General features: G+C 41.1%; 1 protein-coding gene across 1 annotated transcript; it reads right to left on the bottom strand.

Annotated features, from left to right (window-relative positions):
* Positions 1-2,821: 2,821 nt before the first annotated feature.
* Positions 2,822-20,596, bottom strand: LOC112215863 (tyrosine-protein kinase Srms). The gene is made up of 8 exons (XM_024375301.2): positions 19,701-20,596; positions 11,436-11,557; positions 8,443-8,609; positions 5,277-5,424; positions 4,756-4,914; positions 4,292-4,473; positions 3,878-4,034; positions 2,822-3,622 (listed from the first exon to the last, which is right to left on the bottom strand). Exons 1-8 carry the CDS (start codon positions 20,045-20,047, stop codon positions 3,423-3,425), a joined length of 1,482 nt encoding a protein of 493 aa, XP_024231069.1. The 5' UTR covers positions 20,048-20,596; the 3' UTR covers positions 2,822-3,422.
* Between the last annotated feature and the right edge of the window lie 2,986 nt (positions 20,597-23,582).

Raw genomic sequence — 23,582 nt, 5'->3', positions numbered from 1 at the left:
CCAGACTTCTAGTGGTCTTCTCCACATGGCCAGACTTCTAGTGGTCTTCTCCACATGACCAGACTTCTAGTGGTCTTCTCCACATGACCAGACATAGTGGCATTCTCCTCTTTTAGTGCTCATCCTTGAAAAATGCCATAAGGTCTGAAATAGACATCAAAGTGGACATACTGTACAAACAATTATCTAGACTAAGTAAAACATATATATATATTTGATCTAGCCTACTGATCTAGTGCTCTGCTAATGAGCTAGCTAAAGTGTTGTCAGTGGCTAACTAAGACAGAGAGAAAGGGGACAGAAGAAGTCCAACACTTTATATTGATTAAACTCACCTTGTCCGAGAGAGAATTACACAGTTATCCAAACTTCATGCCATGGTAAGTCTGCACCAAACACATACTTAATTTGAAGTGTTTCTAAAATCCCCTATGGGAAAAATGAATAGTGGACAAATGATTGGAAGCATTTCCGTGTTTGACCACTAGGTTTTAAGAGTATTATGACATTTTCACTGTGGTGCTCAATTAAATGTTTCAAGGACAAAATGACTTTGTCATTTTTTTTGCAGTGTGGACAGTAACTTCAGAACTTTCAAAAAGTATACTTTAAGGATACTTTATATATATATATATATATATATATTTTTTTTTTTTTTCTTCTTCTACCCCCAGACATTATGCATCTCCAGTCCAAAATTACATCTAGAATCAGCTTCCTATTTCGCAACAAAGCATCCTTCACTCATGCTGCCAAACATACCCTCGTAAAACTGACTATAGCCTTTAACACTCTACTCAGCAAATTGGATGCAGTCTATCACAGTGCCATACGTTTTGTCACCAAAGCCCAAAATACTACCCACCACTGCGACTTGTATGCTCTCGTTGGCTGGCCCTCGCTTCATATTCGTCGCCAAACCCACTGGCTCCAGGTCATCTAAAAGTCTCTAGGTAAAGCCCCACCTTATCTCAGCTCACTGGTCATCATAGCAGCACCCACCCGTAGCACGCGCTCCAGAAGGTATATTTCACTGGTCATCCCCAAAGCCAATTCTTCCTTTGGCTGACTTTCTTCCAGTTCTCTGCTGCCAGTGACTGGAACGAATTGCAAAAATCACTGAAGCTGGAGACTCATATCTCCCTCACTAGCTTTAAGCACCAGCTGTCAGAGCAGCTCACAGATCACTGCACATAGCCCATCTGTAAACAGCCCATCCAACTACCTCATCCCCATACTGTTATTTATTTTTGCTCCTTTGCACCCCAGTATCTCTACTTGCACATTCATATTCTGCACATCTATCACTCCAGTGTTTAATTGCTAAATTGTAATTATTTCGCCACTATGGCCTATTTATTGCCTTACCTCCCTTATCTTACCTCATTTGCACACATTGTATATAGACTTTTTCTATTGTGTTATTGACGGTATGTTTGTTTATTCCATGTGTAACTGTGTTGTTTGTGTCGCACTGCTTTGCTTTATCTTGGCCAGGTCACAGAACTTTTTCTCAACTAGCCTACCTGGTTATATAAAGGTGAAATAAAATATATATGTATTCATTTTTATGTTTAAGATTTAAGATATTTCACAGCGGTTTAGATACAATGATTCTCTACACTGTACATTGCTTGTTTTGTCGCAAACTGAAATTAGGCAAACTATTACAATTTTAGCAACCAGGAAATGGCGGAAAGATTTATGCATATTTAAACTTTAAGGTGTCTGTAATAGAATAAACGTGGCAAAAAATAAATGTAGATATTACATGTATTTCTATAGTTCCAAAATGTTTTTACAATGGTCGGGGAGTGCCAAGATGAAAGCCCGGTGGCTTCAAAACAGCACCCACTGGTAGTCATCTAGTGTATGTATAAATCATTAATCTTATCTACAGTATGTTATAACCACATTTGTGCATATAATTCAATTATGGGAATTTTAACGAAATATTCATAAAAGCGTGTATAGGTAGCCTAAATTGTAAACTGTTCATTTTTGTTTAGTTTATACAGCTGTTTTCAGTTTCAGCAAGTAGCTTATCACTAAAAGATTAACCGCATAGGCCTATTCATATGAGTTCAGCAAAATTATTAGCAGTAATGGACAGCTAAGGTCGGTGTGGCTTTCCCCTTATTGTATGGAGGATTGAAAAATATATTGGTTGGCCACACACACAATGAAAACAGGACAGTTATCCCCAAAAATATTTTATTAGAATTTTTGTTAAATACCCAATGGCGTAGTCGAGAGGCCACCTCAAAAATATGGAAGAAACTCAAATCAAGGAAGAATAAAGGACATTTATGGCTCATATTTCCCAAACTGTATTAGTACATCTCTAAATATCATGCGTTGACAGTTCAAAAAGTTGTCTTCCATTGGTAGAGCAGTAAATCCCAGAAGATGTCCTCTATGGCTCATCACTCTCCAGTCTCAATGGCCATGTCCTCCATCACTGTGTACTGTGTGAGCAAAGTCTCTATGAGCCATGTCTGTGTAGTGTAAACATACACAGTGTACTAAACATTAGGAACATCTTCCTAATATTGAGTCGCACCCCCTTTACCCCCTCAGAACAGCCTCAATTCGTCAGGGCATGTACAACAAGGTGTAGAAAGCGTTCCACTGGGATGCTGCCCCATGTTGACTCCAATGCTTCCCACTGTTGTGTCGAGTTGGCTGGATGTCCTTTGGGTGGTGGACCATTCTTGATACACCCAGGAAACTGTTGAGGGTGAAAAACCTAGCAGCTTTGCAGTTCTTGACACACTCAAACCAGTGCGCCTGGCCCCTACTACCCTATCCCGTTCAAAGGCACTTCAAATATTTTGTCTTGCCCATTAATCCTTTGATTGGGAAAGGGGGATACCTAGTCAGTTGTACAAATGAATGCATTCAAATGAAATGTTTTTTCCTCATTTAACCCAACCCCCCCTAAATCAGAAAGGAGCGAAGGGCTGCCTTAATCACACATACACAATCCATGTCTAAATTGTATCAAGGTTTAAAAATCATTCTTAAAAACTGTCTCCTCCCCTTTATCTACACTGATTGATGTAGCTTTAACAGGTGATATCAGGGATAATAGCTTTCGCCTGGTCAGTCGATGGCATGGAAAGAGCTGGAGTTCCTAATGTTTTGTATAGTCAGTGTATAGGCACTCTCTGTAGGACTGGCCGTTTGGCATACTGTAGCATAGGGCCTCCATGGGCTTAACAGTGGCCCCACTTCTCCTGCCCTCCTCCAGGAAGAGCTTTATATTGCACATAACCTTGATTTAAAAACAACCAAGAGAACCGGCAAAATAGACTAAAGCCTGTTAAAAAAGGATCACCATTTCAGACAATGTCTTGCAGTCCCCTCTGCTTTGTAGTGTCTATGTCAGTGCAGTCACACCTTGGCCTCCTCCTTCAGCCCTAGACCTCAATGGTCTTGAAGTAGATGCGGGTGTAGATTGTGTCTAGCTGGCTGTGCAGGGCGTGGAAGGAGGGCCGGTTGGAGGCCTCGGCATTCCAGCACTCCAACATGATGCGATAGATGTTGGGGGGACACTTACTGGGAGAGGGCAACCTGTAGCCTGTCGACAGGAGCTCCAGCACCTCCGTATTGCTCTTCCCTGTGTGTGTGTGTGTGTGTGAGTGAGAGAGAGTGAGAGAGAGTGAGAGAGAGAAAGAAAGAAAGAGGGAGAAGAAAAATATTAAATCAGAGGGAGAAATATCCATCAGAGGGAAATATTGAAAAGCATTTTTACAGATAGAGGTAATAGATTAACTGTCATGAGGATTGACTGTTCCTCTTGATCACGTGGTGTATAATTGTTTTAAAAAAAGATCAAGACCAGAGAATATAGTCTTGAAAAGGTTTGACACACCGTCGTATGGCATCTTTCCTCGTGACATCATCTCGTAGAGCAGCACACCGAAGGACCAGACGTCAGACTTGACGGAGAAGCGCTGATAGAGAGCAGCCTCAGGGGCTGTCCATCTCACTGGGATCTTAGTGGTTCTACTGGCCGTGTACACACTGTCCTACAAACACACACACACACACGTTTACATATCATTTTTTTCATATTCCCTTGGAAATGTCCAGAAAAAAATGGCTTTTTAAGCAAGACCTTTCCTTGCTTCATCTGAGAGTGAACATCGTTTCCTTTACCCAGATAGGTCAGCCCAACTAACAGTATATTTTTCTACAGCATTTTTAAAAACTTTACTTATTGGCTGTTCTCGCTCTTCATTTCCCCATACATTTCACATTCACAGCACATCCATTCCATCCTTACCTTAATGATGCGTGCCAGGCCAAAGTCAGCCACCTTACAGACCAGGTCATCTCCCACCAGGATGTTCCTGGCCGCCAGGTCCCTGTGCACGATGTGTCGGTCCTCCAGGTAGGCCATGCCCTCACCAACCTGGCTGCCCATGTAGATGAGGTGGGCAGAGGTCAGCACCTGACCCTCCGGTGCTGGAACAGCACATGGAGCAGACTGGTTAGGATCGATAAGGGTCTGAATAGTTACTCAATTGCGCCTACACATACCTTCACCGGTTTTCGATACCAAAATGATCTTGGTTAGGTCACTGTTGGACCAATAGCCCTGAGCCCTAGACATGATTTTTTTCATTTCATCACCCTATGAAAAGTTGTGTGTGTGTCGACTTACATATGTTATTGGTCAAGCAGAATCATCTGTGAACACCTAGCATACACTGCATGCAGCCGAACATGTGGGTGTGTTTGACTCACTGCCCAGATAGGACTTGAGGCTGCCCTTGGTCATGAGCTCAGTGACTATGTAGACAGGCTCTCCTCTGGAACACAGGGCCAACAGCTGGATGAGCTTGGGGTGGTGGAGGTTCTTCAGGGCCTGGATCTCCTTCACAAACTCATCCAGCTTAGTGTCCTCTGCAGGAGAGACAAAAAGACAGAGCGAGGCTGAGAGCAGTGCTCTTCAGGTGTGAGATAAGGAGCTTAGGACTGACCGTGACGCATTATAATCACTTTATGAACATTGTGAGGGCCCTGACCTGAATGGACTGACTTGGTGAGCGAGTGTGTAATTGTGTTTGCCTGCAATAACGTTTTTACCATTGCAGAATTTGCCCATCTGCAGTATGTTGTTGAAAATAATTCCCTCATCAATTCGTCAAGTTGAATTTGATCAGTGATCATGCCCAGAAAGACTATATCAAAATTCTGCTTGTAGTGTGCGGAATAATGTATAACACTGTAGTTAATATGATAGCAAAGAGAGCTAGCATGCTTACCTTGTTTAAGCATCTTGATGGCCACCCTTTTTTTCTGGCTGGTCCACAGGGCCTCCCACACCTCTCCAAAGTGGCCCTCCCCCAGCTTCATGTGCAGTTTAAACTCCTCCCGAGGACGCTCCCAAGGCTCCATGTCAAACAGCTCTCTCTGAGGACACCACAACACTGTTAGACACACAGAACTCACAGCTACAGAGTATGGCAAATACTTTCAAATACTTGAGCTGCGCTGCATTTTGTTTGCCCAATACAATGGAACCAATTAAGTAGTCCCAAAATTGCAAACTCCAAGCTTAATTAAGCATGTGTGATGCTCAGATAGCTTTAGTACATTCAAAGATAGAGAAGTTTCTTTAAAAACACAGGCTCTTTTAAAAATACACATTTATCATTAAATGCTACAAAAGAAATGTCAATCAAGAAATGATCAAATGATCAATAAATAATCTACAAAGGATGATCTATATCAGGGTTCCTCAACTGGTGGCAGGGTGGTTTTATTTTCAGAACAATAAAATAAAATATATACAGTACCAGCCAAAAGTTGACACCTACTCATTTATGGGTTTTTCTTTATTTTGACTATTTTCCACAATGTAAAATAATAGTGAAGGCATCAAAACTATGAAATCATGTAGTAACCAAATAAAAGTTAAACAAATCAAAATATATTTGATATATTTGAGATTCTTTGCACACTCTTGGCATTCTCTCAACCAGCTTCATGATGTAGTTACGTGGAATGCATTTCAATTAACATTTTTAATCATGTCTTTCCTTCTTAATGTGTTTGTGCCAAATCAGTTGTGTTGTGAAAAGGTAGGGGTGGTATACAGAAGATAGGGATATTTGGTAAAAACCAAGTCCATATTATGGCAAGAACAGCTCAAATAAGCAAAGAGAAACGACAGTCCCATCATTACTTTAAGACATGAAGGTCAGTCAATCTGGAAAATTTCAAAAACTTTGTAGCGGATAAGTTCAAAGTTGTAGCGGATAAGTTCATTAGAGTTACCAGCCTCAGAAATTACAGCCCAAATAAATGCTTCAAGTTCAAGTAACAGACACATCTCAACATCAACTGTTCAGAGGAGATTGCATGAATCAGGATTTCATGGTCGAATTGCTGCAAAGAAACCACTACTAAAAGGACACCAATAAGAAGAAAAGACTTGCTTGGGCCAAGAAACACAAACAATGGACATTAGACCAGTGGAAATCTGTCCTTTGGACTGAGGAGTCCAAATTTTAGATTCTTGGTTCCAACTGCCGTGTCTTTGTGAGACGCAGAGTAGGTGAATGGATGATCTCCGTGTGTGGTTCCCAACGTGAAGCATGGAGGAGGAAGTGTGATGATGTGGGGGTGCTTTGCTGGTTACACTGTCAGTGATTTATTTAGAATTCAAGGCACACTTAACCAATATGGCTACCACAGCATTCTGCAGCGATACACCATCCCATCTGGTTTGCTCAACAGGACAATGACCCAACATACCTCCAGGCTGTGTAAGGGCTATTTGACCAAAACGGAATGTGATGGAGTGCTGCATCAGATGACCTGGCCTCCACAAATCACCCGACCTTAACCCAATTGAGATGGTTTGGACCGCAGAGTGAAGGAAAAGCAGCCAACAAGTGCTCAGCATATGTGGGAACTCCTTCGAGGGTGTTGGAAAAGCATTACAGGTGAATCTTGTTGAGAGAATGTCAAGAGTATGCAAAGCTGGCTACTTTGAAGAATCAATTTTTTGTTGTTGATTTGTTTAACACTTTTAGTTACTACATGATTCTGTGTGTTATTTCATAGTTTAATGTCTTCACTACTATTCTACAATGTAGAAAATAGTAATAATAAATAAAAACCCTTGAATGAGTAGGTGGGTCCAAACTTTTGACTGGTACTGTATATATTTCTTTGCATTTTCATTGTTGTCCAGTATTTGTCCAAGTGATTTTAATTTTGGAAATCGGTTCCAAAGTATTCTCACACATAATAGCGATCGTATACAAAGGTAAGCAAGGTATGAAAATATTATGTTTTAGTCAAACATTATATCAGCTTGGGCTTCTTGCGGGGCTGCCCGACCATCCTCTCAGAAAAATAAAATTGTCCTACGGCTGAATCTCGTTGATGATCCCTGATCTTTACATACTTTAATTACTGTGGAATTAACATTGTGATCGTCTTGGAACATCTAACTACACAACATAATTCAATGAAGAAAACACAAATATATATTTTTTTTAAGAAAAAAGAAGCTAACTTCAATCTCATGAAGAGGTCAACTAGTCTTGGTATGAGCTTCTCATGTACTCTTCTCTTTAGTCAAATTGAACATGAAAATAAAAAGTAGCCTTGCATGAGCCTTGTGCAAGCCAGAACAGCTCATAGGAGCAGGAGCCCATCTCCTGTTTCTGTAGCGTGGGGCAGCTTCATGTAGAAGTTCACCCTTTGGACAGGATGCTCGTCTAATGCAGGGCCTTACCTCCAATCTACCTCCTTAATGCGGAGTGCCAAGCAGAGACGTATTGGGTCCCATTTTTAGAGGCTTTGGTATGAATTGGCCGGGGATCGAACTCTCAACCTTCCAATCTCAGGGCGGACACTAACCACAAGGCCACCGAGTTGGTCAAATTGAACATGTAGGACAGAAATAATTTTGGATACAATAAAACTACATCTACAATCAAATTGTGTATGAAATTTCAACAGTATCAGTCTAACAGCTAAGAAATATAAATGCTAACACTATAAAAAAAAAACTACATTGAAAAGTAGAAAAGCATGAAAAGTAGAACATTTTGAAATAACAAAATGGTGAACTAAAAAAGGGCATGGAGTGAAGGGCAAGTGTGTGCGTCTGTGTGGCTTTCCACGGCCTCGGATTCAGTCTCATCGTCTCCACTCGAAAGGAAGAGAGAAGAGACTGGAATCACTGAGGCCTCCACTAAAAACAGCCTGATCCCTGCCTCTACACTACATTTTCTTGATTCCCTAATGATGTCAAAGTAAAACACATATTTCTAACAAATATGATTTGATTTTGGGGGAATATGTGGCCCAAACACTAACATATTCACCATCCACAAAATAACTGGATTGTGAATGGTATCCACAAAGTGTAAGTGTGTGAGAGAGTTGGTTGGTACACACACACACACACACCTGCTGTGCACATGGCTCATCCAGAGGCACTCCTAGACTCCTGGAGTTGTTCTGGTAGTATCGGATCAACTCCTCCAGAGTGGCAAAGGAAATCTTGTCCGACACAAAGTATGCCCCAATCAATGAACGCTGGATTCGGAAATGGAAGACTTTCCCATTGTTTCTGCCTATGGACAAGACCAACATGATTAGACTTTTTAAATATTTTTTACACATTTCAAAGACAGTGGTGACAAACTCCAAAAGCATTTATTTTTAAACTGTACATGTCTCACACACATACACTTGACCAAATGAATCACAACTTGACATATAAGCATTGACTTAGAGATCGCTCTCTCGGTTTACAGTACAGTGGGTGATGAGACGCAGGAGGTAGAAGTATTTCATTGCCACCCACTGGTGAATGAAAGGTAGCACGTCCTTTTACACCATTGTTTCCACTGGTATTTTCAGATGATTTAATAAGGAATGGTGGGATAACAGCATAAAATTACATATTAGAACTCCGTTTAATGTAATGTATTATACAACGGGTGGGTCTAATCCTGAAAGCTGATTGGTTAAAACCGCATTCCAACCGGTGTCTATTTCACAAGTTACCACCAGCTAAAATCGATGAAATTTACTCTGATCCATCTTAATGCGCAATCCACGGTCTCATCAACCCTGCCAGGAAATGTATGAACTTGATCTGCACTATAAAAAGCATCTAGACATCTCCTCCCATTTGGTTTTCCACAGCAGAGATTTGTATAAACCTTGCTCTGTCTCTCTGACCTTTTCAATATTGAATTGCAATCTCCACCGTCCCATCTAAAGTGAACGTGTCCGAACGACACTGACAGCAAATTGAGCTGGTTGTCATAGCAGCATACAAACACTTTTCAGTTGACTGGCTAAATTGATACTTTGTTGCGAAAACTGTGGAACATTTCTTTTGATCTTTTCAGCGGCATGACCATGGATGAATGGGGAAAAATAGATGGCAATAATACTCAGGCATGCAGATTTGGAGGATACTGCATTGAATGACCTAGAGAAAAGCCTGAACGGAAAAAACACAGTTCAGAATACAAAATGAGCTGTGTGTTGCTTCGAGGGCTGGATAGCAGAGAATAAGAAAACGTAGTTGACTACAAAACTGTCACTAAGGAAGAGTTGAACATACTCCGACACTTTTATGGAAATGTATGAAATGGGAAGGGGGAGCCGTACAGCATAAGTAGCTACCTGGCACTCCGTAGTGGGCTCAACCGGTTTCTAAATGACCCACCCATCGGTTGCAACTTGTGCCTTATGAAGGACACTGAATTTACCACCTCGAGTCATGCATTTCTGGGCAAAATCAAACAGCTAAGGCGGCAAGGAATTCATATCACAAACAGCCACCCTCCCATCACTGATAAAGATGATGGCCCAGCTCCAAAACTCCCAGGCTCTGAATCCCGGTACACCAAGGTGTCTGGTCCATATAGTGTGGTTTGACCTCCAGTTACATCTGGTTCGAAGAGGAAAAGAGAGGGGAACAGACAAAAGCCAAACTCATTCCTCGTAAAAACAGACGAGAACGGTCTACGGTATGTTGTTCATAGCCTGTTTGTGTTATTTCTAAGTTGCACTCGTAATTAGGCTACTGGAAAACAATATAACAAAACATTCTCTCAGATACGCCACTTTCGCATATAACAAGGCCACAAAGAATCTGGACCCAAGGGAGAAGGACAGGGAGTCCAAGAGGGGATTCATGTTCGAGCAGCCAGAGAACCCACTATGTCCGGTGTCATCACTGGAGAAATACCTATCGAAACGCCCGGAGAACGGCCTTGCCTTTTTATCTCCATCCAAGGAGAGGAGAGTGTATCCGGGACTCGATCTGGCACAGATGGGCGTGAACTATGGCAGCACCTCTACCCAAGATCTGCAGGGCAGCAGGAACAACGACATACACAAATCACAACATCAGGACCACGACAGTCCAGAAACTGGCCAATGCTGGTTTAGAAGCGAGGGAGATTATGTCAGGGAGAGGGCATCGGTGCGAAGGTTCGCTCCATAGCTACTGGCGTCCGTCACTGACAACATCCTGGCCAAAAACAAAGAGAACACTGTAGCACCATCAACACCTAAAAGGCTGAAGCAGGGCAGCAGAAGTAGTAGCAGACTCCGACAGATAAATGTGACATACAACAAGTAGCTATGTCAGCTGTGGCGGATAACAAAGATACATGTTTCATTTATTAAAATCAGCTCAAATAAATGTAATTGATTGTCTTTCTTTTGTCTGACCAGTGTCTTGACAAGAGAGCAATTGTTTTTCTGCCAGGCAAAGTCACACATCATAAGTTCATTGTTATGGAGGTGCCCAAGTAAATCTTAACTAGGAAACAGCTTAAACAAATGCAGCAACTTTACTTTTGTTCTGGCTGCACTTTTTTGACGTGACTGTAAAAGCAGGGCCAGGGATAAGAACGTTGCAAGTCAGGATGGCAATGGAACATTTAGAACGAATGACTGGGTCGCGTCCATAGATATAGAACAAAAAGAACGAACAACTGGGTCGCGTCTCTAGCAATCCTAGATTCGTGTCAGGGCTATATCTTGTGGAAGGATGAAATAGTATGAATAAATTAAATCAAAATAACATTTAATGAAAATATGTAGATCTGTTTATTGAATATGTTGTTAACCCGTTGTTTAAAAGTGATAATGCCCTCCAAGCCAGTGTTGGATATAGTGGCCGGAACAGCCGTGCCAATATATTCAACAAACACCGGCTTCTCGGGCATTATCACTTAAATAATGCAATTGAATAGGATCTTTATGGGTAACAATGGGCTCTTTCTGGTATTTGCTACAATGAATTCAACAGAGTGGGTAGGCTACCATACGGTGCCTATGGCGCTTGTGTTAATGAATTCCAAAAGAATCTAGCATGTGCTTAATATGTAAACATAAAGTAATTATCATGTTACCATGCAATATTGGCTTACTTGAGATGGTGTATTCGTCGCTGTGGCTCTCGCTGATGCGCACCAGGAATGAGCCATCCTTATTCTGAGGGGCCAGGAGCAGTTTCTCCGCCTTCACCCGGTTAATGTTCCCATAGTACCACCTCAACAGACAGACAGGGAAAGAGGCAGACAGTCAGTTACAGACTAATAAAAAAAGAGACATGCACAATTGCACACGAGCAGACAAGAGCACACACACACACGCCGACAGCAACACAAACCCATGACAGGCTGAACATGAGGTAGGCTAAGGTGGTTTCACACTTTGTCCTTTTCAGCCAATTTGTGTGAACTCGGTGCAGTTCGCAAAATTGTTTATTATTTTTAAATTAAATAAATAATACATTTCACATTTACATAAGTATTCAGACCCTTTACTAAGGAATACAGCCTCAAGTCTTCTTGGGTATGAGCAGTGGCGACCTGTCATTCAGGGCAGGTAGGGCAGAGCACAAACTGTTTTGAGACCCACATTTTTAGCTTGCCTGTTTTACATGTTATTTTGGCATTACAGTATTTTTCAATTGCTAACAAGAGTCGGTCAATACTGAAACCACTTTTTCAAAACTCTTCACACAGTCTGCATTACCAACATGCATCTTGGCCAAACAGTTAATCTCACCTCAAACTCACTCAAACCACCAAAACACTTTATACATGTCTCAAAATAAGCTTGTTCGACCATAACACTGGCAACAATTCTCACTCAGAAAGCATACATTGTCACTCATAACATACTGACCTAAAAACAAACACTAACAGGGAGCATTAAATAAATTAACTTTTTTCTTTGAAGTTTGAATAATTTTTCACAAATCGGTATAAAATAAGAATAACACCTTTTCACTTTGACTGTACTAAAGTATATGTAAAAAGAATGAATCGGAAATGCAGCAATTTGCTTCAATAGCCTTTATTTTTTTCTATATCTTTGCATATAGTAATTTACTTGTGAAAAATAAAGAGTTGAAACAAAACAAAATTCCAGGGCTGTATTAATAATTACATCAACATGTATAGTATAATCACTCATACTGTACAGTACTGTGATAGATCTAGTTCTCGCTCTCCTGCATTTGGCCACAAGTTCTCATTAACATCACATCTTATGTCTTCTCTGGCGAAGCATCTTGGAAAGTATCTTCAGGAGAAGTGTCTCCACACCCTGGCAGTCTTCATGAGAAGTGTCTCCACACCCCACATTCATTGCATCCAGCAAGGGCATCTGGATGGTGGTGATAAACCTTCCACCTCCACGCAGAGAAGAACCCCATAGAGGAGTTTAGGAACGAGGAGTATGGAGGCAGGAATAGTACTGACATTCTGGGATGTGCAGCAAACCAGTCTGACTGCCACAGAGTAGTGGAATGCCACATTATCCCACACAACAAAAAAGGTAGGGGTGTTTCTTGCCCCCCTCTCCTCCGCTGGCACAAGTCAAATATGCAGGTCATCCAGAAAATAAAATGAGCCTCTGTATTATAGGGGCAAATGCTTATCTCAGAGACCACCGTGCTTGGTCTTCCTCTCCTTGTCCTCCACGCTTGTCTCCCTCTCCCTGCCACTCTTCTTTTCCCACCAAACCGGTCTTCCTTGAGCCATGTTTCCAAACGAAATCATTCCGAAGCCTTCCTCCTTTGTCTGTTTGGTAACAAGACTAAAAACAGGACACTTGGGGAAGGCTTTCAGCTGAAATTGCAACCAGTTGTGTTTGGAATGATTAAATATTCCCGTGAGATTCTCTGTTTCAATCAGGTTACTACAGAAATGTACGACATTTGCCATTATTCTGTTTTGAATGTGTTTTAACAGTTTTAGAACCAGTGTGTTGGCAGTTGAAAACGTGCTGCAAATATATAGTTTAGCAGGTGGTGGAGTATGAATGAGAAAGGAGGTAATGGATTTCGGAGAATGTGGTCATTGAAAGCATTTTGTGTGAAAGCAATAAAATGATTCACAGTTTGGTCCACATACAGTCAGTGAAACAGAAGTGTGAAGAGTTTTGACCAATGCATGTTATCAATTGAGAAAACTAATAGGTGTCACATATCAGTTTGCAAACAAAGTTTAAAAAAATATCATTGAGTTAATAAAGCCACATACAAACATGGTCTCTTTTTTGTTTTCTTGAGTAAGGCAGCTCCAAAATGCAGGTGTTTCAGCCTAGCGCAGTGCTTTCTGTGGTGGTGGGGTAAGCCAGCAGAAAATATGGAGCGTTGTGCCATGATTGGCTCAGTGTTTTGTCACTCATGTGGACTTGACGTGGTGCTTAATTTTTTGTGCAGTGTGAACAGTATGTCATCTATAGGCTAAGAAAGCTTCTTATTCAATTGTGGGGTTTGAATAGTTTAAGATGTTTGGTGAGAATTACAATCAAAAGTACAAAATCAATTCTAGCTCTTAAAGGAGCAATAGCCTATTACAGCATTATTTAATCTGGAGTTAGTATTCTGCTATTTATTCTGTTAACAATAATATTTTCATGTTAATAGTACTGGATCTTCTGATTACAAATATTATGTCTCATCTTGTAACTAAATGCAATCTATTAGCGTCCAAAATGTAAGTAGGTATACAGTGCCTTGCGAAAGTATTCGGCCCCCTTGAACTTTGCGACCTTTTGCCACATTTCAGGCTTCAAACATAAAGATATAAAACTGTATTTTTTTGTGAAGAATCAACAACAAGTGGGACACAATCATGAAGTGGAACGACATTTATTGGATATTTCAATTTTTTTTAACAAATCAAAAACTGAAAAATTGGGCGTGCAAAATTATTCAGCCCCTTTACTTTCAGTGCAGCAAACTCTCCAGAAGTTCAGTGAGGATCTCTGAATGATCCAATGTTGACCTAAATGACTAATGATGATAAATACAATCCACCTGTGTGTAATCAAGTCTCCGTATAAATGCACCTGCACTGTGATAGTCTCAGAGGTCCGTTAAAAGCGCAGAGAGCATCATGAAGAACAAGGAACACACCAGGCAGGTCCGAGATACTGTTGTGAAGAAGTTTAAAGCCGGATTTGGATACAAAAAGATTTCCCAAGCTTTAAATATCCCAAGGAGCACTGTGCAAGCGATAATATTGAAATGGAAGGAGTATCAGACCACTGCAAATCCACCAAGACCTGGCCGTCCCTCTAAACTTTCAGCTCATACAAGGAGAAGACTGATCAGAGATGCAGCCAAGAGGCCCATGATCACTCTGGATGAACTGCAGAGATCTACAGCTGAGGTGGGAGACTCTGTCCATAGGACAACAATCAGTCGTATATTGCACAAATCTGGCCTTTATGGAAGAGTGGCAAGAAGAAAGCCATTTCATGATCATTTTGAACCCATGGGGTGAGATCTTGCGTGGAGCCCCAGCTCGAGGGAGATTATCAGTGGCCTTGTATGTCTTCCATTTCCTAATAATTGCTACCACAGTTGATTTCTTCCAACCAAGCTGCTTACCTATTGCAGATTCAGTCTTCCCAGCCTGGTGCAGGTCTACAATTTTGTTTCTGTTGTACTTTGACAGCTCTTTGGTCTTGGCCATAGTGGAGTTTGGAGTGTGACTGTTTGAGGTTGTGGACAGGTGTCTTTTTATACTGATAACAAGTTCAAACAGGTGCCATTAATACAGGTAACGAGTGGAGGACAGAGGAGCCTCTTGAAGAAGTTACAGGTCTGTGAGAGTCAGAAATCTTGCTTGTTTGTAGGTGACCAAATACTTATTTTCCACCATAATTTGCAAATAAATTCATTAAAAACCCTACAATGTGATTTTCTGGATTTGTTTTCTCTCATGTCTGTCATAGTTTAAGTGTACCTATGATGAAAAGTACAGGCCTCTCTCATCTTTAAGTTGGAGAACTTGCACAATTGGTGGCTGACTAAATACTTTTTTTGCCCGTGTGTGTGTGTGTGTGTGTGTGTGTGTGTGTACACACATAAAAAGAAACATCCCTTTTCCAAGGCAGGTCCTCACCAGACATCTCTGGCAACAACGTTGCCTATGGGCACAAATGCACAGTCACTGGACCAGACAGGACCGACAAAAAGTGCTCTTCACTGACGAGTCACGGTTTTGTCTCACCAGGGGTGATGGTCGGATTCGCGTTTATTGCCGGAAAAAAAGAGTGCGTTACACTGGAACTTGTTGGAGCGGAGGGTGAGGGCTAGGGCCATTCCCCCCAGAAATGTCTGGGAACTTGCAAATCTGGCAAATCTGTCCGAACAGGCAAATCTGGTCCAGTCCATGAGGAGGAGATGCACTCCAGTACTTAATGCAGCTGGTGGCCACACCAGATACTGACTGTTACTTTTGATTTTGACCTCCTTTGTTCAGGGACACATTATTCCATTTCTGTTAGTCACAGGTCTGTGGAACTTGTTCAGTTTATGTCTCAGTTGTTGAATCTTATGTTCATACCAATATTTACATGTTAAGTTTGCTGAAAATAAAACGCAGTTGGCAGTGAGAGGACGTTTCTTTTTTTGCTGAGTTTAGTAACCCCACAAAAAGTGTTAAACAAATCAAAAAATTTTATATTTGAGATTCTTCAAAGTAGCCACCCTTTGCCTTGATGAAAGCTTTGCACACTCTTGGCATGCTCTCAACCAGCTTCACCTGGAATGCTTTTCCAACAGTCATGAAGGAGTTCCAACATATTCTGAGCACTTGTTGGCTGCTTTTCCTTCACTCTGTGGTCCATCTCATCCCAACCCATCTGAATTGGGTTGAATTTGGGTGATTGTGGAGGCCAGGTCATCTGATGCAGCACTCCATCACTCTCCTTCTTGGTCAAATAGCCCTTACACAGTCTAGAGGTGTGTTGGGTTATTGTCCTGTTGAAAAACAAATGTCCCACTAAACAGCTTTCTACATATCGATGCAGAATGTTGTGGCAGCCCTGCTGGTTAAGTGTGCCTTGAACTCGAAATAACAATCACCGACAGTGTCACCAGCAAAGCACCCCCACACCATCACACCTCCTCCATGCTTCATGGTGGGAACCACACATGCGAAAACCATCCGTTCACCTACTCTGCGTCTCACAAAGACACGGCGGTTGGAACCAAAAATCTCATATTTGGACTCATCAAACCAAAAGGACAGATTTCCACCGGTCTAATGTCCATTGCTCGTATTTCTTGGCCCAAGCAAGCCTCTTCTTCTTCGTGTTCATGTGTCCCATGATTCTACAGTAGTGGTTTCTGTGAAACAATTAGACTACGAAGGCCTGATTCACACAGTCTTCTCTGAACAGTTCATGTTGAGATGTGTCTGTTACTGAAACTCTGAAGCATTTATTTGGGCTGGAATTTCTGAGGCTGGTAACTGTAATTAACTTCCTCTGCAGCAGAGGTAACTATGGGTATTCCTTTCCTGTGGCGGTCCTCATGAGTGCCAGTTTCATCATAGCGCTTGATGCTTTTTGCGACTGCACTTGAAGAAACTTTCAAAAATCTTGAAATTTTCCAGATTGACTGACCTTCATATCTTAAAAGGAATGTTTCTCTTTGCTCATTTGAGGGGTTCTTGCCATAATATGGACTTGGTCTTTTACCAAATAGAGCCATCTTCTGTATACTGCCCCTACCTTGTCACAACACAACTGATTGGCTCAAACACAATGTGTAATTTCTTCTTAAACTTAACAAGGAACACCTGTTAATTGAAATGCATTCCAGGTGACTACTTCATGAAGCTGGTTGAGAGAATGCCAAGAGTGTGCAAAGCTGTCAAAGGCAAAGGGTGGTTACTTTGAAGAATCTAAAATATATTTGATTCGTTTAACACTTTTTTGGTAACTACATGATTCCATGTGTGTTATTTCATAGTTTTGATGTCGTCAATATTATTCTACAATGTAGAAAATAGTAAGAATAAAGAAAAACCCTTGAATGAGTAGGTGTCCAAACTTGAGTGGTACCATAAATACAAAGTGCCATCGGAAAAAAAGTATTCAGTGTTACGTTACAGCCGTATTCTAAAATGGATTAAATAACATTCAGGAATCTACACACAATAGCCCATAAAAAAAGACTAAAACAGTTTAGATTTTTTGGGGAAATGTATTAAAAACAGGAATATTTTATTTACATAAATATTCAGACCCTTTGCTATGAGGCTCGAAATTGAGCTCAGGTTCATCCTGTTTCCATTGATCATCTTTGAGATGTTTCTACAACTTGATTGGAATCCACCTGTGGTAAATTCAATTGATTGGACATGATTTGGAAAGGCACACACCTGTCCAGATAAGGTCCCACAGTTGACGGTGCATGTCAGAGCAAAAACCAAGCCATGAGGTTGAAGGAATTGTCCGTAGAGCGCCAAGACAGGATTGTGTCGAGACACAGATTTGGGGAAGGGTATCAAAACATTTCTGCAGCATTGAAGGTCCCCAAGAACATAGTGGCCTCCATCATTCTTAAATGGAAGAAGTTTGGAACCACCAAGACTCTTCCTAGAACTGGCCACCTGGACAAACTGAGCAATCGGGGGAGAAGAAACAAGATTCTCAGGTCTGATGAAACCAAGATTGAACTCTTTGGCCTGAATGCCAAGCATCACGTCTGGAGGACGCCTGGCACCATCCCTACGGTGAAGCATGGTTGAGGCAGGATTTTCACTAGATGCTGCGGGGATTTGCTTCCATTCAGCCACAGGAGAATTAGTGAGTTCGGGCACTGATGTTGGGCAATTAGGCCTGGCTCGCAGTTGGCATTCCAATTCATCCCAAAGGTGTTCAATGGGGTTGGGGGAGGGGCTCTGTGCAGTCCATCAAGTTATTCCACACTAATCTCGACAAACTATTTCTGTATGGACCTCACTTTGTGCACGGGCATTGTCATGCTGAAACAAGAAAGGGCCTTCCCCAAACTGTTGCCACAAAGCTGGAAGCGCAGAATCGTCGAGAATGTCATTGTATGCTGTAGCATTAATATCTCCCCATCACTGGAACTAAGGGGCCTAGTCCAGACCATGACAAACAGCCTCAGACCACTAATTCCTCCCCCCCCAAACTTTACAGTTGGCACTATGCATTCAGGCAGGTAGCGTTCTCCTGGCATCCGCCTAACCCAAATATTATTCTACAATGTAGAACAAAGTAAAAATAAAGAAAAACACTTGAATGAGTAGGTGTGTCCAAACTTCTGACTGGTACTGTATATAATATTTATTTATACTCCGGACTCCAACATTTCTCATCCTAATATTTCTATTTCTTAATTCCATTATTTTACTTTTTTGATGTGTATTGTTGTTTATTGTTAGATATTACTGTTGGAGCTAGGACCACAAGCATTTCGCTACAACCGCAATAACATCTGCTAAATATGTGTCCGTCCAATAAAATTTGATTTGAAAAACCCAGAGTGCATTGAGTGAACGTTGGAAAAAGATATTGGTTAGTTTCTCAATGTGAATGCAAAGAGGATTCAGACCACAAAATAGGTGACATGAACTGGCAAAAGAGTTGAGTCCTCATTCAAAGACAAGGGCAGTGTGAATACAAACACGAGTTATTTAAGCTTTTTATTTTACCCCAGAGTTCACTTTAAATAGAGGTCTGTGTGTGAAAACACCCTTCTAGCTGCTTTGAGTGGAAAAGTAGGTGTGGTTTATAGGCTAGACTGCAGCCAAATAGTAAGGAAGGCTATTCACATTTATTATCAAGAATGGGTGCGCCTGTGCTGTTCAGCAAACGCTATGCACATTTCCATGGTCAGGTTTCACCTGAAACGGTCAGGTGTGGGTGTGAGCTGAGTGGAACGCTTACCATAGTTGCCAAAAGTTGTGTATCGACTGCTGTACCTAGCGTAGTTCTTAATAAAGCTACAACTTGGCTGCACTTGCACCAATCTGACCACAAAAGCAGGAACTATGTGTAGCCACATAGGCCTACAGAAACTTAATACAGTGTGATTGTTATACACTACAATGTTGTGCACTGTGCAGTAGTGAATGGGAAGGGAGGGATGGGTGCAGCATTGACACTTTTGTCAACACTGTCCTTATTAAATTTGAATTAGGCCTATTTGAAAGAATGATCATAAGGCCAAATCTTGTTTTTGCAGGCTCAATTAACATTTAGTTGAAGATAGCCTACCTTCTTGATAAACCTGGTAGACATAGTTGATAAACATGATCCTACACAATATATTGGACATGGAGAAATCTCAAAGGCATATTATGAATAAAACAATATTGAGGTTGCTCCCGCTCACACAAAGCGCCACTCACTTGTGATTAGCAAACTCGTCCTGTAGAATGGCCACATATGTAGCCGGGACCAGTCCGGACTCCATCGAACCGGTAAGTTTCTTGGCAAGCACATAATCCCCCCTCTTTTCTATTACCGACAGCTTGTCACCTTCCTTGATAGTCAGCTCCTCCTCGCTCCTGGCTTCGAAATCAAACAGAGCCGCATAGAGTTGAGTCGGTTTCTTCTTGGGGGACGGAGCACGGATATCACCTGAAATAGTGGGGATTTCGGCTGATCGGGTGATATTTGGGTAATGGAATTCGGGCCATATCCAGTTCCACAGCCGACTACAACATGGCATGCAACAACGACAACAACCCTCCATCCCAAACCAATAGCAACGCCGAGGTATCCCAGGTTTTTGAAGGGAACCGCGACAAATTCGACGCGAAAATGAAATGTGCCTATTTAGGAACGCCAGACGCCTATTAGCCTACAGTTTCGAGACGTCTTCGATCTCCCTTTTCTCTCTTCACAACAAGCATAGTGCAGCATCAGCGATAGTTAGGCTGGCAATCAGGAGAAACCGGTTTTGTGTTGCGATTAATCAGGGACACAATACCTATGGCTGCGGGAATGCGGAAACGATATATTGTCGGGAGAGGAGACGATATCCATGCCCACATTGATCCTTGATTCATTTAAAGTACGCCTAAAAAAAAATACCCCTACCTATACTTGACCTCCAACGAATGATAACCAAATACCGCATCTCTCTGGAATACGGTCAACACCTGAACTGCATTTGCTGAGCCAGGACCACGACATGCTTATAGTCCCAGGGTTTTGGTTTGGAACACTCGACAGCTCTCGCTGTCCCTACATCCGTGAACCTGTCTGCCCACTGCTCCTGCTTGGCGGTTAAATCAACAACGCAGAGGGTAGCCCTATATGTCCATATATATATATATACACACGCCCTTAACTCTGGTGCAAGGGATCTACTCAGTACGTATAGGCAACACAGCGTTTTATATTCCCTATCTAATAATGCACCATTTCCCTTAGCAAATGAATTGACTGTTTTTTTTGCTCTAGTTTAAAAAAAAGCTTCTGGTAACATAATTATAATCTATTGCTGGTCAGTGTATTATGTAGAAGTAGGCTATAGTATAGAAATATGGTATCGGTGTTGCTTACACCAATTCCTCATTGGTTTAGATCTATTACATCATGTACAATGAACACAATATTATTAATGTAAACATACTATGCAATAACAAAATACCCATTAAAGGTATTTACCGATAATATATATTTTGTAAGAACAAGAACAACCTTTCCTTTATTACAACCTTGACAAAATACAAAAATACATCGGTTTCTGTTTGATAGCACACTGTTTTATTAGTATATTTAGACTTGTGACATACAGCTTGGGAGAAAAAAAATCTCATTTTTAAATTTGAAAACATTTTACTTTAGCAGTGACATCACACCGAAGAAAGCTTAATTTGAAATCATTGGTTTTTCATGAATCAAAGTGATATGTTAGGTAAAATAACCACCCATGCTGTTTCGCATTAAACAAACAGAAATCGTTTTTTTTCTCGTTTTTTTCAATCTTTAAGTTGCTTTACATATATTATCAACACTTTTCTAAAGAATTCAAATATTTAGCCACATGTACTGGAAAAAAGGTATCCACTGTTATATATTTAACACAATAAATATAAAAAAAAGAATACTTATTTTTTATATAATTTATATGGTATCAAAGAGGGAAATGGGCCCTTCAGTAAGACATGTTAAAAAAGTGATGTCCTTTCCTGAGGTTTTTGTCTGCAGTTTAGTTTTTTCGCGCTAAATATACTAATAGTCTAAAAAACCCTGCAAAGGGTATGTCAATGGCTTATCATTCACTGTGGAACAAATTCTCATATATTGGTAAAGTAGTCACACCAGAGCATCAGTTCACTGTGACCCCTGGTTTGTGTGTATCAGGTCAGCTAAGGAGAGGGCATTCCTTAAGCCAAGCACACAGCTCTCCCAACAACCAGTTTCTAAATGTGACATTAACCTTATTTCGACACGGTCCCATTTCCCATCAATGTACAAGGTACTAGATTAACAGAGTGGGGAGGAGGAGAGAAATGACCAAATTAAATAAAATTACAAAAACAAATCTGTACATGTAAACATCACACTTCCACTGAGTCCAAACTCAGGAGGAAAATACAGTTTCACATTGGTATTAGGTACAAATCAAAACTGAGAAAAAGACAATCAGCTTCTGGTACAGTAGGTAAAGAGGAAAACCTAAAACAGAACCAAGGAATCTAAAGCACCACCAAATGATTAAATAAAACAGACTATGGTTGGAAAAACCATTTTTGATTTGACTGTAGCTGTACACTGCCCTGATAGAAAAATAAACTTTTTTCTTCTTCTATTGTTTTTTTGTTGTTGTGTCGAGCTATACATCTGACCAAAGCAGGTTATTTTTTTTTAAAGTGTGTATTCATTCACGGTACCCTGACCAGCACCACAACTGCACCTGTCCGAATGGAAACGTCGCTATTGGGGGCATCATTTGTAAAGTCAATGAGTTCCAATGTAATCCAATGTCAGCTGGAGCTAAAAACGGTATGATAAAGGGAATCACACCTTTCCCACAGCAAAATACCCCTGCTCGTCACTCAAAACACTTCCCCTCCACTGAAGTGCTGACACTACCACATAGCATTCCCCGGGGTAGAGATGCATACAGTAGTCTGGGAGTTGGAGTTTCATGAAGGGCATGGTTAAGGGCGTAGACTTGGTCTGTGCTTGGTTGGCACATTCCCTGGCATGTAAAGTCTTGTTGGCCCTAAGCAGGAAAATAATCATGGCTCCAATCAACAACATGTTTGACGCTATTCACAAGGTCAACAATGCTAATCTTAACAGAGGGCACTCCCTCTGGTCTGAGGTCACATCACTAAACGGGATGCTGGTCAGGTCGGTTGTTAAACGTGTTGACATCCTTGTTTGGAATGTACAGTATAGGCATACAGAGTAACTTCACTTGAGATGTTGGTTTTTGTACAAAATATTATTTGAAAAGACCACTTACTTGCACTACAAAATATATATAAAATAATAACAAAATTAATAATAAAAATAGAAATCAGATAAAAATGTGTATCGACAGTGGGGCCACTATGAGTGCTCCAACCGCGCTTGAGGAGTCAGAAGTTTGAGTAAGAATCCTCTGATTATGGCTAAAATACTCTTGTCATCTCCAAGACGCACTGTATGCAATAGCTGCACACAGAAAAGAAATGGAAATCAAACCGTGAGCAAGTTGCACCTTTCCAAGATTGTCTTTGCCTATTTTTACAGTATGTTTTCTTAACGTATGTAGCCGTCTATGAGAAACTACAGAGCAAACCCCAAAAGGTGCAAACAGAGGAGGGAGTCGTATTTAGCAAGATCCTCTTTACTATGTCATCGCATCTCTTACTCCCTTTGTACAGATACATTTAACTGTCCCTTGTCTATATTAGAAATGCATAACTGTCAATCTTCTTCTTCTTCATCTTCTTCACAAAACCATATAGCAGATGTGTTGTGGCATGCGACGTTACAATATCCAGCAGTCATCTCTAAAGAGGCTCGATCCATCACTGTGTTGACCCGGGGCAATAGGGAAACACAGGACGACAACATTGGCTCTAGCGTCCACACTGTAAGATCACAAACACTTACAGCACTATGTACAGTTTGGCCACAGCCCTCGTGTCTGGCAATCATTTGAAAACTCAGTGGCAAAAAAGGCAGTTTTAAGATGGAAGTGAATAAGACAGATCCCCTACTAAGTTAGCCCCCCCCCCCCACTAAAAAAACAACCTGTGATACAGTAATTCCTCTACTATGTT

Source organism: Oncorhynchus tshawytscha, linkage group LG16 (assembly GCF_018296145.1).
Source record: "Oncorhynchus tshawytscha isolate Ot180627B linkage group LG16, Otsh_v2.0, whole genome shotgun sequence".
NCBI lineage: Eukaryota > Metazoa > Chordata > Actinopteri > Salmoniformes > Salmonidae > Oncorhynchus > Oncorhynchus tshawytscha.
Note: the sequence above shows the minus strand (reverse complement) of the source record. Positions and strands in the feature narration are given on the sequence as shown.